This window comes from Mastigoproctus giganteus, chromosome 7, assembly GCF_048544385.1.
Source record: "Mastigoproctus giganteus isolate SK-2022 chromosome 7, ASM4854438v1, whole genome shotgun sequence".
In the NCBI taxonomy this organism is placed as follows: domain Eukaryota; kingdom Metazoa; phylum Arthropoda; class Arachnida; order Uropygi; family Thelyphonidae; genus Mastigoproctus; species Mastigoproctus giganteus.
This window is the reverse complement of record NC_143581.1, coordinates 53,188,955-53,206,368: the sequence shown is the minus strand read 5'-3', so window position 1 is coordinate 53,206,368 and position 17,414 is coordinate 53,188,955. Positions and strand designations below refer to the sequence as shown.

At 37.1% G+C, this 17,414-nt stretch overlaps 1 protein-coding gene across 1 annotated transcript in view; it reads left to right on the top strand.

The window, feature by feature from the left end:
* LOC150082896 (uncharacterized) overlaps nucleotides 1–17,084 on the top strand; it is a 58,783-nt gene extending 41,699 nt beyond the window's left edge. The window contains exons 3-4 of the mRNA XM_090376898.1: nucleotides 9,636–9,772; nucleotides 16,682–17,084. Coding sequence (XP_090233024.1) covers nucleotides 9,636–9,772; nucleotides 16,682–16,862 — 318 coding nt within the window. The 3' untranslated portion in view covers nucleotides 16,863–17,084. The remainder of the gene's footprint in view (nucleotides 1–9,635; nucleotides 9,773–16,681) is intronic.
* The last annotated feature ends 330 nt before the right edge of the window (nucleotides 17,085–17,414 follow it).

Genomic DNA, 17,414 nt, shown 5'->3' with positions numbered 1-17,414 from the left:
AGAAACAATCCAATTACGATATGCAACATTCGTCTCTTGAACAGCCTTAGCACATTTATTGTAAAACCAAGATTTAGATAAAGGACGAGATTTTAAAGTGGAGTGTAGGATAAAGGATTCCATTCCTGCAAAAATAATTGCACTGACATGATCCGAGCAAACGTTGACATCAGAAGTTTTGAAACAGTAATCCGACCGAGGAAAATAAGAAAAGAAATCTCGGAGGTCATCAATTTTGCATTCTTGTAATGCCAAACAACATAAGGTTGGGAATAGCCATGAGATAAAGGCTCCATTGGAGAAGACACAATCACCAAGTTGTAATCTGAAGTGCCTAAAGGACCACTCACTTCGACCGTGTACTTAGAAGGGTTGTTTGTGAGAAAAAGATCAAGCGTGTTGGCTGTATGATTAGGATTGTCCGGTATTCTTGTAGGTAAATGAACAATCTGTGCAAGGTCATTAGTAATTGCAAAAGCCTCAGCATCTCGACCAGCTGGGTCGGTGTGACTAGAAAACGGAAGCCAGCTGGAGTTGTGAACATTAAAATCACCAAGGAAAATTACCACACTGTTAGGAAAGTTGGACTGGAGAAAGTCAGGTTGCAAAGAGAGGAAGTCAAAGAGCTCCAAGTGATTAGTGGAGTTGGGAGAACGGTAGAGACACCAGATGAATTTGAAAAAATGAGGTAGAGAGATTTTAAGCCAGAGAAGATCAAAGAGAGGAGATTCCAAATTGCCAAATCTCTGACAGGGAATATCAGAACGGACATATGCACCTTTGAGGCGAAAGCAATCATACAGCGAATAATTTGGGCACCTGAGATGAGCAGTAGTTGAATCAACCGATAACTGAGATTCTGTCAAAAAAGTACATGGGGTTTGGCAGACTGCAAGTGGAAATGGACATCATTGAGATTAGAATTGAGACCATGTATATTTGTGAAATGAATTAGGAAGTGCTTGGGAGGTTTAGATATTTTCGCAGATAAGCTTGCTCTATTAGTTTGATAATTCATGGTGTATTCAATAGTAAGAAAATGTGGGTGGGACATGCTGTATGAAGTAATGAAATTTTTGGATATGGCATACACATGGTAAGAATATACCCAGATCCTTGACATAACGTGGCCTCGACAATGCTTCCCGCATACACACTACTCGGACTCCCTACAGTCCTTATCTGGCAGAGTAGAGCTAGCAAGACTATACACTAGCTGATCCGGAAGCCTCCTAGAGAGTTACCAATACTTTCATTCCGGTGTACTAACTAGCGGCCGGCCTGCGGACACCGTTTTAGAGCTGTACCGTCGAAATGTAAGGAATATTGTATCTCGCCACGATGTTCATCATAACCTCAAAAGTCATCAATCATACTGCATGATGGAAGAGATGGGGAAGGGTTTACCGGAACTTAGCTCTAGAGACTAAACTTAGCTTAACTTAACTTAACTTAACTCTAGAGACATGGGTTCCACCACTTCAAGCCTCCGGTAAGCAAAGTGGTGGTATTGCACCGGTTGATGAGAGTCATCTACCACCTAGTACTGCCTGGTAACATAGAGGGGCGGCATTCCTCCATGTGGTGTGGACACCACACCTCGACCCCTGCTTAACGTTGGTTCACACCTGGGTGGTCACTCACCATGTAATTGTACATGGAGGTTATACCCAGGATTCCTAACAGTCCCACCATCGTGAAGGTGCAAGCAGAGGATTTGGCCGTCACTGACCGTCCGGACTTCGCCGAAATTGTGTCCACTTGACTTGAGTGTCACCCGAATATCAGTTCCATCAGCGTTTTAGACTTCCAGTTAGCAAGTACATCTTGTCTGACATATCTGAGAGAATGTCTGTGACAACTTCAAGGACCACATGAGGACCAGAAGGTTACATGATAAAATGGAATAAATATTGGCATAATATTTACAGAGTTCTCCAATGGGTTAATACAATACATGGCCTAAAAAAGCCTCTTATTAAAATACATAAATGCAATAATACGTGGATAATGTAGCATCACCGAAATAATATCACCTAAAGTTTGACGAGGGCAGACATACATTTGTATATCTGCAAAAGAGGAAGATCTGTAGGTTTTGTCTTTGCGCAGCTTCTGAAAGTCAATGGATAACCTATTAAATATTTCATTGGAATTAAATGGAAACGTATGTAGGGAGGTCATGCTATTCAGCTTAGATCTGTATGGGAGTGCGTTGGGAAAAACACATGTTTCCTGGACAAAAGAGCAATGGGACACCGTCATCTTTTCTGATGAATCGAAATTCAACCTGCATGGCTCGGATGTGAAGCGATATGTCAGAAGACGAAAATCGGAGGCATACTATCCAGACTGCATAACACCGACTATAAAGTTTCCCGCCGGTCTGAGGATGCATAATAAGCAAAGGGGTTGGGGCGAATTAAGTTTATTAACGGAACGGTGAATGCAGAAACCCACACTGCTATCTTGGAGTGCCTGAAACCCGTTACTGGATCACTACACAAACGTCCAAAACTGCATTTTTCAACAGGACTCAGCACTTTACCACACAGCAAAATTGGTAAGTTTTATGCTATTTAGATTTAATGGTGATTTTGCTTCTTGTTTCACAGGGCTTAAAACATACTGACACCAATGTTTTCCCTCGTTTTTCTCCCTTAAGGTGCAGTCATACCTCAGAAATGCCGACATTACAGTGTTGGACTGGCCCGGGAACAGTCTAGGTTTGAACTCTATTGAAAATTGCTGGTACATAATATCGTCTAAAATTGCTCAGAAGAAGCCATCAAGCAAGATTCAGCTGCAGGAGAGCATTGTTAGGATGTGGTACGACGAAATTGGGCAACTGTATATCCAGAATTTGATTAACTCTATGCCTGATCGTTATAAGGCCGTAATTGCAGCTCGAGGAGGAACAACAAAATATTGAGGACTTATTTTGCTGATTTACAGTACATAATACTATTACACCTTATTAGTACATAATACTATCAGTTTGTACACGTAAATGCAGTAAAATGTATGTTTGGTTGTCATGATTGCCATTTGCATGATTTCTCATATTTCCATTAATTACGCATTTTACCCTTTGGGAAGATATTTATGGCAATTAGATATATCAGTTGGAGTCTTTTTATTGGATTTCATTCACAGAGATATATATCCCATCTAAAAAATGCATTTGGAACATTTCTGCAACCCACAATGCAGTGCAAAACATTATTTGCAAAAATCACAAGTGATGCAGTTTTTTTTTCCACCACTGTATATTGGAAAAACCAGCTTTTCTACAAAATTCTTTCTCTTAAAGAAAGATTACTACTGAAAAGTTACAGACCCCAAGTAACATTGTGTAGCCTGTTACTTCTTTCCTTCTGTACTTAATGTCTTGTTTTAATTACATCAACGATGAACAAGAAATGTAAACCAGCATGAGGCTTTTTTTTTTTGTTTTGTTTCAGTGTCAGTGTGTAAACTTAATTTTCTCTTGCAGTCCCTCTGAAATGTTAACAAAATAAGCAAAAAATGCATTTCTCCCCTCCCTCCTTTTTTTTTTTTTTTTTCTCTCGGAAATGCTAATCTCGGTAACTTGAGTAAACACCACCAGTGAAGTTTTCATTATGCTAAAGAGATTAAAAATGCATGATTTAATTCTGTTCCTGTTTTTGTTAATAACTATAACACGGAATACACTGATTTTTCACTTTTTTGCACTCTGAGATTTTTTCTTATCTGAAAATCTAGCTCTTTTTTTGGGACTACATTTTCCAGAAACCGATTCCATCAGGTGTACTAAATAATGAAGGTTAACAAAATTTAATACCAAAATAATGTTTCATTTCGATAAATTAGTATACAGTACTCTGGGAAATTATTCTAGAATTAATCTCTTGTATTCTCATCCTATAAGCATGATTATTGTTTTTACAAGTCTGGATAATTGAATATATTTTCTATTCAGGGAAACAAAAAAAAGTTTAGTCCCCCCCCCACACCAGTTTCATACATCCTCAATATGATGTGATGTTCAATTAGTAAGAGTGTATATAACTTAATGCGTAATGAATAATTAATTTTAGTTTTGAATTTTTTTTGATTTTAATATAAACTTTGGTAAAAAAAACTGTTGGAGTATATGCAGTCATGCGTTTTTTTAACATACTTTTCAAAAAAAAAAAAAAAGTACCTCTCCACCAATAACTAGCGTGTTTATAGTCTTATGGCAGAGGTAATTGAAGGGTGGTACTCTGAAGAGTCAAATCTCAGTATGAGCTTGGCTTCCTTGATTCGTTTTTGTTTTTTATGCAATTTATTGAAGTGAAACATTACTTATATCACTCAAAAGTTAATAAATAAAATCACTACCATAAATCGCGCTTAGCAAGTAATTATAGTATCATTTTCCACCTCAACACGTTACCTTTACCCATAGTCAATATCTTGCTGGTGTGTTAGTGGATTATCTTCACAATGCCGTGTAATCACAATTAACGACTTCCGTGGACTTCGATGCTACCGCCTTTTTACATCTAATCACTTCCCTCTCTACGAAATCTCTAATTTGTCTGAACTCTCCATTTCATTGAAATAAATGATCACACTGCTGCCACAGTTTAGACACTGCAACTGACGTGTGAATGGCTGCAGCCAAACGCTTGCCAGCACAGTTAAATTGCTAATTAACTAGATTCCAAAACGTAAGGCAAATTGCGAGGTTACCTTCGCCCATTAAATTCCTTAACTTATTAACGGACTTTAATGGAAATCCTGGTAATAAATTAGTGATCCATGTTGTAAACTAAACTGCAACGTTTTGATATTCTGATGTTTTCTTTTTATTTATTTATTATTTTTTTTAGTAGTACTACGAATAGAAATTATCAGTTCAATCACAAGCGAATAGCAGGTTCTGAAATTGAAAACGTTTGAAGATTTATCTTCTAGGTAATTTATTTTTTATTGCGAAGAATCCCGAGAGCATTTTCTATTTTTCTCATTCAGTAAATAAACGAATCACATTGTGTTGCTGTTGGTTCAAGATTTTAATGATGTGTAAATAAAAATGGACTGATGACATTTTTTTTTACTTCGGCCGCTTCAAGTGATTGTCGTCCTAATTACTTTTTTTTGCATTTTGCCTTGATAATTCGTTCATTATTCTTCTCCCCTTCAATTTGTTTGAACGCTAATATATAGAAGTTCAAATGAAAAATATTCGTTCACAAGTCCAATGTTTCATTAGAAAGTCGATGTAATTTGCACGGTCTAAAGAATCCACTGACCAACTGCTTTGGAATCGTTGTCTTTTCTAAGAGAGCCAAATATGTGAAAGCCACAAAGGAATATAGGAAGGGTGTTTTAGTGATATTATTTTTACTGTTCTCTCTCTCTCTTTCACTTGGCATGAAGAGAGATGGTCCTATGCATGACCTTATGCTTGATTTCGGGATACAGCGAAGGCAGAACAACTCCACTCCTATAGCCATACAGTCGAGAAAACGTGCACTCTGCTGTAGTAATAGTAGGGTTTTAGGAGCATCAGCGACTAAGGCCATAATTGCTCTGTATACAGTATATCCTCTGTAAATTGCGTGTGTTCTCTTAGTTAAGAAGCACATAAAATCTAAGGCAGTGCATCCAGTGTACATGGGTGGCCAGTGTAATGTTGAGACATTTTGGTGTGACATAAGCACTGGGAAAGCAAATATGACTGTAGGAATGTGTTGTAGGCCTAATGACTCCGATGAGTACAACAAAACAACTGTACAGAGAAATAAAGTGGGCAGTTGTTGTTGGAGGATTTTAGGAGCGTCAGCGAATAAGACCATATTGTTCCGTATATACTGGCTGTAAATTGCGTGTATTCTATGGTATTTTCAATTTGCTCCGGGAGAAACACCATTCTACCCTCGCCTGAGACTGACAGCCACGTTGTGAAAAAGGCCCATAAAAAGTTCTAACCTCATCGACGGAACTCGAACTCGGGTTTATTCCACCCAGTGTGGGAAGGACGGCAATTCTGCCAACTGTGCTACTCACGAGGATAGTGCACCATACATCAGAATGTCTTATAATGGCGGATTTTAACTTTCCAGATATTGACTGGAACTTGTTGGTTGGTCGCTCACACACAACGCATTTGTGGATTTATTGGATGTCTGTTTTCTACACCAGCATGTCAGAGAGGCAACGAGAGGGAGTAATACTCTTGATCTGATTATCAGCAGTAATTATTCACGCATTAAGATTCTGCAGATAAAAGAACCACTAAGTGGCAGTGACCACAGTGATACTTAGTGATTTAGGATTAGATTTGGTATTTACTTAAAGATGTAACTACCATCAAATATAGAGGGAAGGGTTTTTGCTTTCGTAAAGGTGACTACAGTTGTTAAATTCTACGCAGTACAACCAACTGATGATGTTACTATCAGCAAAGCCGACCGGGCTAGCCAGGTGGGTAAAATGCCTGCCCGGCAACCCAAAGGTCGCGGGTTCGAATCGCGCCTCGGGCTTGGATCAGAGTGAATACAAAAACTTTGGGAGGTGCATTATGGCCACAGAAGACGATGCGCCAACAAAAAAAAAAAAAAAACTATCAGCAAATTCTAAATGGACGGCATTCAAGGACTTAATCATAGGATACATATATTGTATTGGGCGCCACACAACCCTATAGTAGATATAAACTAGCCTGTAGTCAAGTCACAAAGGAGGTCAGGCAAGGAACGGCAGATTACTAGAAATCTTTGGTGAAGGATATAAAGAAAAACAGCAAAGACTTCTTTACTTATGTAAACACTAGAAAGAAGGGGAAGAATCAGATTGGTCCACTTGATATAAGTATTTCGACTATTGATAATCCGGCTCAAGTTGCTGACAAACTGACTGAGTATTTTGCACTCACACATGAGGAATTCTTTAAAGTAAGGGTGCCAGAAGTTTATCAAAATCTAAAAGGGAGCTAAATGATTTTGTAATAATCTAGATGAAAGTGGAAGTGAAATTGTCGAAGTTAAACATAAGAAAGGCACCTGTGATGGATGTAATCTCTCCAATTATAGTAAGGGAGGCAGCGAAGGAAGTAAGCAAACCCTTAGCCATAATTATGAGAGCCACATTGGATTCAGGAGAGGTCCCTGCGGACTGGAGATATGCGAATGTATCCCCAGTTCACAAAGGGGTATCAAAGGGTAATACGAGTAATTACAGGCCTGTTAGTTTAACTTCCATTCCAGGGAAAATAATGGAGTCACTGGTAAAGGAAGTAATGCCAAATCATCTTGACAAGGCTGCAATTGTACTTTAGATACAGAAATTTTGTCTGACCAATTTGATTGAATACTAAAATGTGGTCACAAAGAAACTGGATGCAAAAAATAATTTTAATATCATGTACCTGGATTTCAGAAAAGCTTTTGATACTATTGCACATAAAAGACTGCTGTACAGATTGGAACAGTTTCTGCTATGGATAAAGTTTGGGTGGGAGAAGTGGTAATCAATGAATATTGCTCTTCGGGTTGGTAATGGAGCCTCCCCCCCAGGGTTCGGTGTTGGGCCCATTGTTTTTTCTTATATTTACTACTGATATTGATAAAGGCATATCAGCCTTAATATCCAAGTTTGAAGATGATACAAAAGTTGGGAAGGTGTTTAATGACAGGAATGAGGGTATGATACTGAAACAGGATCTAGAAAAAAAAAAGTTGAGCTGAGAAGTGGCAATTGAAGTTTAACATTGACGGATCCTAAGTATGTACTGCCTATGGGTGGTAGTAACCTCCAGAGTAACGTTCCAACTGTGGCTACTACACTCAGGGTAATGAAAAATGAAAAAAAAAAAAAAAAAACTTGGGATTAATTGTGCGGTTGGATATGAAGTTCTCTGACAGGCTGCCTGGACAGCTCATGGGGTTGTCAGTGATATACAGAAATTTTGCTAGCAGGGCTAAGGTGATTATCCGATTGTATAAGGCAATGGTCAGGCCACTTGTTGAGTACTGCATGCAAGTCTGGTGCCATTTTAGGAATGACGTACAGCTGCTGGAACAAGTACAGAGAAGGGCAACGTGATTGGTGAAGGGGAACAAAGGGGTGCTCTTACCAAGAAAGGCTTTAGTTCTACAAACTGCAGCGTCTGGAGTCTAGACCCCTGAGAAGTGATCTGATTGAGGTGTGGTGTTTAAGGCTTTGAATAGATTGAACAAACTCAATTCTGATGGGATTCTTTCTCTTGCTCAGGCTACATATATGTATGGATTGAGCAAGCTCAGTGGTAATGGGATTCATCCTCTTGCTCAGGCTACACACATGAGGGTGCATAAATTCAAATTGAGGAAGGAGTGTAGCAGAATAATGTGTGAAAGTTTTCCTTTAGCCAGTGGGTGTTGATTGCTGGAACAAACTTCCATCTGTTGTTGCAGAAATTGGTATGCTTAAATTCAGAAACTAGTATGCTTAAATGAATTCAAGGAAGAACTAGACAAAATATTGGAGGGAATGAATAAGTGGAATGGGAAGTGTTCGTTTTTTATTTTATTTTATTTATTTATTTTTATTTTATTTTATTTTTTTGGCTGATGCTGTATAAGCTTGCTTTCTTGCATCATTTGCCACTACTAATGTTAATATCAAAACGTTAGGTGCATACTTATATTTGAACAACCTTGAAGCAGACTAATGTCGTGTGAAGCTATAGTTGCATATTTCACTTCTTGGATATGTGATTTGATTATCTGTTATTTTCAAAATTCTTTCGTTGGCGGAGAAATCCAGTAAATTGAGCCGACCGTAGTTAAGCACATCTGTACTAACTCATGACAAGACCTGTTTCATATGGCATTTCAAAATGGTACGTCCAAAAGTTATCAGCGTGCAGTTATTCAGTTTGTTGAACACTTGTTATGCTATCACAAAAGGACTGCGAATTTTTGAATAAAATTGTTTCAGGAGATGAGTCTTGCCGCCATCATTTTGAAACGGAGTTTTTCAGTATGTAGAGGAAATAACCTCTGATTTCAAGAGCGAAAAAATTTCGATCCTAAATTTCTGCAAGAAAAGGTATGGTAACAATTTCTCAGACCACCTTGGTTTTTTGCTGAGGACTTTAAAGAATCGATGCCAACATTAACTGGGACTGGTATGCTGAAACTTTCAACTGCTTGCACCTCAGCATTTAATGCAAGAGAAAAATAATCCTGCTTTATGATAACGCACGCCCACACTTGAAAAGAGGCACCTTGCTGACTGTCCAGATTTGTAACCACTTGGCCCTTATGTTTACAGTCCGTTGAAAAAAATATATAATCAGACGTCGTTTGAGTTTTGGCATGCAAGTCAAAACAGCCATCGAAGAATGGTTCCATCGTTGCATTTCATTCCAGAATATTTATTCTTGTTTTTTCCCCTTTTTGAAATATTTTTCGAATTGTATGCTAAAGGGACTTATAATTTGTTTCCAAAAACAGTTTAAGCTTTAAACGCGGTTAAATAAACATCCCTAATATTTGGAAATATAAATAGCGTGAGTTAGTTAAAATATGTGCATTAGAAGTATTTATATTCTTCTTATGCGTGCACAAAATATAACAGAATATATGGATGTTTCTATTTGTTTATTTTTCTTCTAGCTAAAGGAACCACCGTCGGCGTATGTAGACAACAAATTTTTGACGGTACACGTCGAATGGTTGGAAGCCCTTCTTTTATTCAGTGCCACCTATCATAAATATGATGATGTATGCAGGTTGCAGTGCCACCAAATGAAGTAAGTTTGCAGATTTCCATAAATAAATAACTGAAGTGATTATACTTGTTCTATGGTGTTTTGGAATCCCTAAATTAGCTCTCTAGCTACTGAATTATCATCCAACCAATAAAAATATATATTTATTTTCTCATATTCGGTTTAACACCTATTAACAGTCCCATGCACTGTTAATTTTTAAAAGTATATATTTAAATATTTTTATATAAACGTAATAAAATCATAACCATGATTATTTATGGTATATAATTTTGGGTAATATACTCTTATCGCTGTTCAGTTTACAAGGCAGAAATCATTAAGTTTTATACATCTTACAAATTATTTTTCTTTTAAAGAGCTTTATAATGAAATGAATGGAACTAAAACAACTATTCGGGTACGTTTGTATCCGAAGTTTTGCCCAGTGTTGGATTTCTTAGAATTAACACCAAACCAACTGAAACTTTGAGGTGTCATTGCTGTAAAATTGCTTATATTCTGTGGTAGGTTTCGGAATAAGCTTTAAGGACGAACTTTTGGCAGTTTCTGGATTGACGATATACCTCAGTAGTTAACCAGTTATAATTTTACCGTTTTTCAGCATAAAAAAGGTCCATAAGAGTTTCTCCATGCCAATCTGAATCGACCTAAAATCTCTTCCACACAATTTAGTGGTAGTTGCAGTTAGTCCAATATACCACTTGCGAAACCATCGTGCTTTGGAAGGTTGGTTGGAGGTGGGGGCGAGATAGCCAGAAACTTTTTCAGTTAATCGCCTAATGTGTCCCTCATAAGTGTGTTTCTGCCTTTAAATTATTAGTATCATATGACCTGAATACAAATAATTAAAAGGCTGAATGTTTTTGTATCATACCAACGTTTTGGGATGAAACCCTGAATTTATGAAATAAAACCATGTCACACTTACTAGAGACTGACTTGTACGTTCCATTCCTGATCGTAAGGCTACTTCAACAAGCGACAGGTGGGTCGTTCAGCCTTAATTAAAGATGGTCACTTTTATAAATGATGATTGTAATAAACATTTGGCCTTACTAAAAAAAAAAAAACACAGAAAATCTCAATGCAGTAGTCATTTGTAGCTATTATCGAAAATGCGTATTGAAAAGACTACTGAGGAAAGGCTGAAATGTTACGGTTTTGTTGACATCGTCATGTAATGAAAAATATTAAAACATTATATAGAAATTCTCATTTTTTGAAACGTTACAATTTCATTTAGTCTATACGGAAAAAAAACAGAGAAAACATCGGCGAGATACCAAGAAAGAATGAATTCAACAGGAGACCATTTTAATCCGGTACGTTCATGACAATAACAATAAAATGTTTGCTGTTCTTCAAGGCGAAATTATTCTCGAAGTACTTAACCTCCGACACCGGAGTAATTAAGCGCAACCTAATTACATGATAATTAAGTGTAGCTTTTGCATGTAAATTTGTAACAACACTACTTAATTTACATGACACACACACACTTTGAATACTTTTACATTCCGTGCTACGTTTCTCAAACGTTGCTGTTTATTTAAACTCAAAAGGAATTATTTTGCTTATGAAAAGACATCTGAATTTTTGGCGAATTAGATAAAATAGTTTAACAAATTTGAGGCATTTATTTTTAAAATGAGTTTTATTATTATCAGTAGTCTTCATTAGTTGCCATTGAAGGAACATTCCATCTTAAGCTCTCTGTTTTGATTAGAAGTAAAACATACACTCCGAAAAGACGTGCACTCGTGGATTTTGAAGGTGGATGTAAACTGATTTCGTCAGTAGCAGTGGAACAAAATCAATTATTAATTTCGGAGATGAGGATATTTCCCCCAGCGATGAATGCAATGAGAAAATAATCAACGGTCCACCAGAAACTGGAAACTACTTCCAGTTTAAAATTTAAGTTAATCTTTTATGCTTTTGATCAAGAAGCATATAAATTAAAAAAAAAAAGAAAAAAAAAAGCAGCACATCCAGTGGATAAAAAATGTAGCGTGATATTGAGTTAGTGAGGTCTGTAAAAAGAACCGGTTAACAGATCAGAATGTCTTAATTTTGAAAGATTAATTTTTCTACTAGAAGCTAAACCCTCTGGGTTGGTCTCGCACTAAGTAAAATAATAAATAAATTTTATGTTTATACTGTAGGATGACCACATAAGCTTAGAGAAGTTTACAATATAGAGAGATTACAAGAACAGAAAAATATTTAGCATTCACGTGACCTTGCACTACAGTCAACTGAAACAGAAGTATTAGTACAGCAAATGATGCTACTACTTAAAAAGTTATAAAGCAGCAGCTAAACAGTCAAGGTGTAGCCTAAACATTGCCTTGTACAATAGGATAATTACCTCCCGATCCATGCTAGCAAAGTTCTTGTACATCATTGACCAAACCCCATAAGTTGGCCTGGCAGCCTTGTATGCATTGCCCAGAAAACTTTATATCTGATTGCACAGTTTCCTCCAGATCTTTTTCATTTCAACTTACCCTGAATGTAGTACCACACCGTTGGTATGTTAATCTGGGATTACTTGCTACCTTTATGCAGTACCTTGCATTTGTCAACGTTAAACTTCGACTGCCATTTCTCAACCCATCTGCCTAACTTTTTTACATCTTGCAGCAAATTACCCTGATTACTGTCATTAACTGCCCTGCCAACCTTTGTATCATTTGCAAAGTTAGACATTAAGCCTGAATATACCATCATCAATATCATTAATAAATCAACAGTGGGTCCAGCAGTGAACCCTGGGGAACTCCACTACACTAATGGTATTATTCCATGAAGTCCAGTGTCCATTAATAACCACTCTGTCTTCGCCCATGCATCCATCCCTTTAATCATAGCAGTAACTTGTCCATAATGCCAAACTTCTCCAATTTTATACAGCAGTCTTTCATGTGCAATAGTATCAAAAGCTTCCCTGAATACCAAATATATGATATCAAATTTTTTTTGCATCAAGCTTCTTTGTTACTGCATCACATTATAAAATCAGATTGGGCAGACAAGATCGCCCCTTAACAAATCTGTGCTGTGACTGTAGTACAGTCGAATTCCTGTCTACATTGTCCTGCATTACTCCTTTAACCAGTGACTCCATTATTTTGCCTGGAACAGTAGTTAAGCTAACAGGTCTTAGTTAGCTTTTGATCGCCATTTGTGATTTTGGGACACATCTCCAGTCCACAGGGACGTCCCCTGAATCAATAGGCAGATATTCTCAAAATTATGACTGCGGATTAGCTTACCTCCTTTGCTGCCTCCCTTAATATAACTGGATATATCCTATGAGGCACCTATTTTACGTTTAGCTTCAACAGTTTCTCTTCCACATTCTTTTCAGTTTTCATGAAACCATTTAGCTCCTTGTTAGAGTTTAATAAACTTCTGGCATATCCTTCCCTGAAGAATTCCTTATGTGTGAATGTAGATGCAAAACACCTATTCGGTTTATCAGCAACTTGAACAGGGCCATCAACAGTTAAACCATCCACATTCAAGTGGAGAAATGTGATTAAACCTTTTCCTTCTACTGTTAATATAAGGAAAGAAGTCTTTACGGATTTGCTTTGCATTGTTTGTCAATGAGTAGTCGGCCGTAGCTTATCTAACCTCCTTTGTCACTTGGTCGCTGACTAGTAGTTATCTATCATAGGCAGATTATGAGAAGGCCGTATCATCTAATAATTTATATGCATCCCATGCATTTTTATTCCCTGCCACAACTCTTATCACTTCATCTGACGTCAGTTTTGGTCTAAGCCTTACACAGTATATTATAGTTGGTATGAAAAGCGTAGTAGCTCAAACGATTTCTTCCCTGAATTCTTCCCATTTAGAGACTTTGTCTGAGACCACTGTAGTCACCCTTATGAAATCAAAAACCCTTCACAGTAGTTATGGCATTAAGTAAATTCCACCTTATGATCACTGCCACCCAGTGGATCTTTTACCTGCAGATTCTTAATGATTCTAATTATCAACAGCGAATAATCACTGTTGATAATTAGATCAAAAGTATTGTTTCCTCTTGCTGTTTCTATAAAATACTAATGTAGAAAACGGTCATTCAATCCATAAAAGTGTTGCTGGCGTATGAGTGATTGATCAATCCCCAAGTTCCAGTCATTATCTGGAAAGTAAAATCGCGCAATTTAAGACATTTTTATTTACTGTCCCACTGTATTTCTCTGTATGGTTGTTTGTTATATTCAACGCAGCCATTACGCTCATAACATGTTCCTACTCTCATTTTCGTTTTCCCACTGCTTGTCACACCAAACTGATTGAACATTGCGTTAACAGGCTCCTAGAATTTCTCATTATACTGTTCGAATCTGTCAATGACGCGAAAAAATTTTATGGATCTTTTTTCACAACTTCGCCGAGTTAGTCAGTCTCAGGCGAAGGTAGCATGGTTTTCCCTCCCTGAAACTCGAGTTTTCGTCCAGTGAAAGCAAATCGAAAATAGAACACGCGCAGTTTACAGACGTTATATACGGCTCAATATGTCCTAAGTTGCTGATGCGCCTAAAACCCTACATCATTCTAGGATGCACATTTCCATTAGAAAAGGGGGAAATCCCCTCCATCGATTTATTCTGCTTGGCTGTATCATTACATGCATACCTTGATTCCGATGACGGGTCTGTGAAACCCCGTATTTTTTTGAAGACCCTCTTTGCTAAACCTTCCATAATTTTGATAACGGAATACTCCGAGAGGAGTGTAACCTCCGAAATCCGCTCGAGTGTAAACTTCGTCTGAAACGAGTAGTAAACATACCACAAAATGCATTACGTCATACACAAAATTCTACACTACAGTGAATCGGTAGTGTGGCAAAAAAGGTGACAAATCAAAAATTAAATAAATGAATAAATAAACAGCTGGGAACCAAACCGGCCAGTCATCATCTATATACTCACTTATGCTTTGGTACCAGATTTGGAGTTTCGGGCACTGGAAAGGCATAGATACCTCATACGTTATGATTTTGAAGAAAATATATGAGAACGCTACCTCCTTTATTAGACTAGACAAAGACAGTAGCAAATTTAAAATTGAGAAAGGAGTTCGACAAGGAGACACATAATCTCCGAAGTTGTTTACAACTGCCCTTGAGGAAGTTTTCAGAAGATTAGACTGGTCGCAGAAAGGAGTCAATGTGAATGGAGAGTACCTAACCCATTGAAGATTTGCAGATGACATTGTGATCATAAACTATGATCTCAAAGAATTAGAGGAAAATCTTAATCAGTTATGCAGAGTTAGTAAGGATTTCGGACTAAAGATGAATATGGCTAAAACAAAAGTAATGATGAACAAGTATGCCACAGAAAGGGATATAACCATTGAAGGAGCAGTAATTGAAAATGTAGGTAAATTCATATACTTATCTGGGACAAATCATTAGCTGTAATAATGATAAATGGCTGGAAGTCAAGAGAAGAATAAATTTCGGATGGATAGCATTCAGGAAATATAGTCACATATTGAGGAGCAATATCCCAGTTTGTCTGAAACGTAAAATAATGAACCAACGTATACTCCCTTATACTTATGGAATTGAAACTTGGACACTTACCAAAAGAATGGAAGAGGAGCTGAAAACTACACAGCGAAGAACAGAACGAATTATACTAGGAATCAGACTGTTAGATAAGAAGAGAAACACATGGATTAGGAAGCAAACACAGATGAAATAACGGAATGGTACCAAAGAGGAGCTAAAAGAAAACCTGGACGACAACAGTGGAAATGGACAGATGAAATTCACGAGTTCGTGGGTAGTAAAACAGATAGCCATCGCACAAAACAGAAGGAACTGGAAAGTTGCTGGAGAGGTCTTCATCCTGCAGTGGATTTAAAATGGCTGATGATGATGACCAGATTTGACAGGGACTTCTGCGACTGCAAAGAAAAAAAAAAAAGTTTAATTTCAGCATGTTACTAAAATCTTAACGTTGTGCGGTCCCCGTGTTAAAACCCCCATTCAGTCCTATGTATAATTACTGTATGGTTTCATTAACTTGTAATAATAATAATAATAAGTACTGAGAAATTCGTTCATGTGGAACGGGCCTAAATCACGAAAGAGCTCTCATGATGCCCCCCTGTATTTTAGACAAAAAATATTTTTTTTTTGGAGTTGTTTTTTTTTTTAATATAAAATGACATTAGCGATTTACCTGTGATAATCGTGGCCTCTGAATGTGAGAATAAGCACAAGCCTTAACGTCTGAAAGTCGGCTTCTGTCACTAGAGGGATCAGACTGTCTCCAAAGACAGAAAATGAATGCAAAGAAGCAAAATTTTTCAAATTATTTAAATGCCTGCGTTGAAACGTATGACTACCCAACCTCTTCTACTATGTTTATGATAATAAAGAGGATTGAACAGATACTTAGATGAAATAGATAAAAAGGGTTACATTTCGTTGCTTTGTATGGCTGATGCTATATAAGCTTTACTTCGTTGAATCATTTCAAATTTTTTTCCTTCTTCTGTAATTAGCGCATTTAACATAAAATAACTGCACATTAAAAAATATATCACTGATTACTTCCTCCTCTGCTTACTGCCTCGAGTTTTATTAAATAACTGTTATCAATGTTCTTACTAAATGTGAACCAACCCATTTCTATCTTTATTTTGCACTGACCAAATCTCCCAAATATCATTTTATCGCATATCAATTGCTATTGAACGTTCTGACCATTTCCAAAACTTTAAAAAATATATTTATTTTATCTATTTCGATTAAAAGCTGTTAACTTAGTAATAAGAAACTATCCACCTTCGCCTTGTTTGCCATCGCTCACTTCTTTATGATTATTCGAAAAATAAAATATATATTATTTTTTTATTGATTTTTTGATTTTTTTTCTTTTGCAGACGTGAGATAGCTGCTCTTCAGTCAGAAAACTATAGTCTTGAACGCCAGCTCTTCAGCTACCAAAAATCTATTTCTTTAGCTAACAGCAGAGGTCAACAGTCAGAGGACCTACCTAACGATAGCTTTTACGAGAGAAGCTACTCTGAGGGTCAGAGCCTTTCAGAAACGGAATATGCTTGAGTAAACCAAATAATGTCACTCCTGAAACGCTCGCCACTATTTGAGCTTCACCTGTCCTAAGTGCCTAAAAGTCCTATTTTCGAATGGGGACCATTAGAAGCTGACTTCACTGGAGCTGATTGTACTGCTGGGACAGTTGGATGTTCTTTGAAGACAGGGTATAGCAAACAGAAAGGTTTTTAATTTGATTTTCGCGTATTTGTATCATAAAGAAAGTACACTTTATATGGGGGAATGTAAAAGCTCAACAGTTCAAACTAGTTAGTTAAAATGTACAAATACTGGCGTACCAAAAAGTTTCCAGGCACATTATTTTTTTTCATTTATTTACTCTTAATAATATTAGACCGATAACAACTTGGTATACTTTCAGCACCAAGCTGTGGTTGTTGCCCAGAGAATCTTTTAGTATATTAAGCAAGATGTGATTGCAGCACCAGATGTTGAATAATCCAAAGGTATCGTCCCGGAAATTTTCAAATAGGTTAAATCCGAATTAATTTTTAGCTACCATAAAAAACTAATACATGCGTTTTGGAGCGGCGTCTTCGA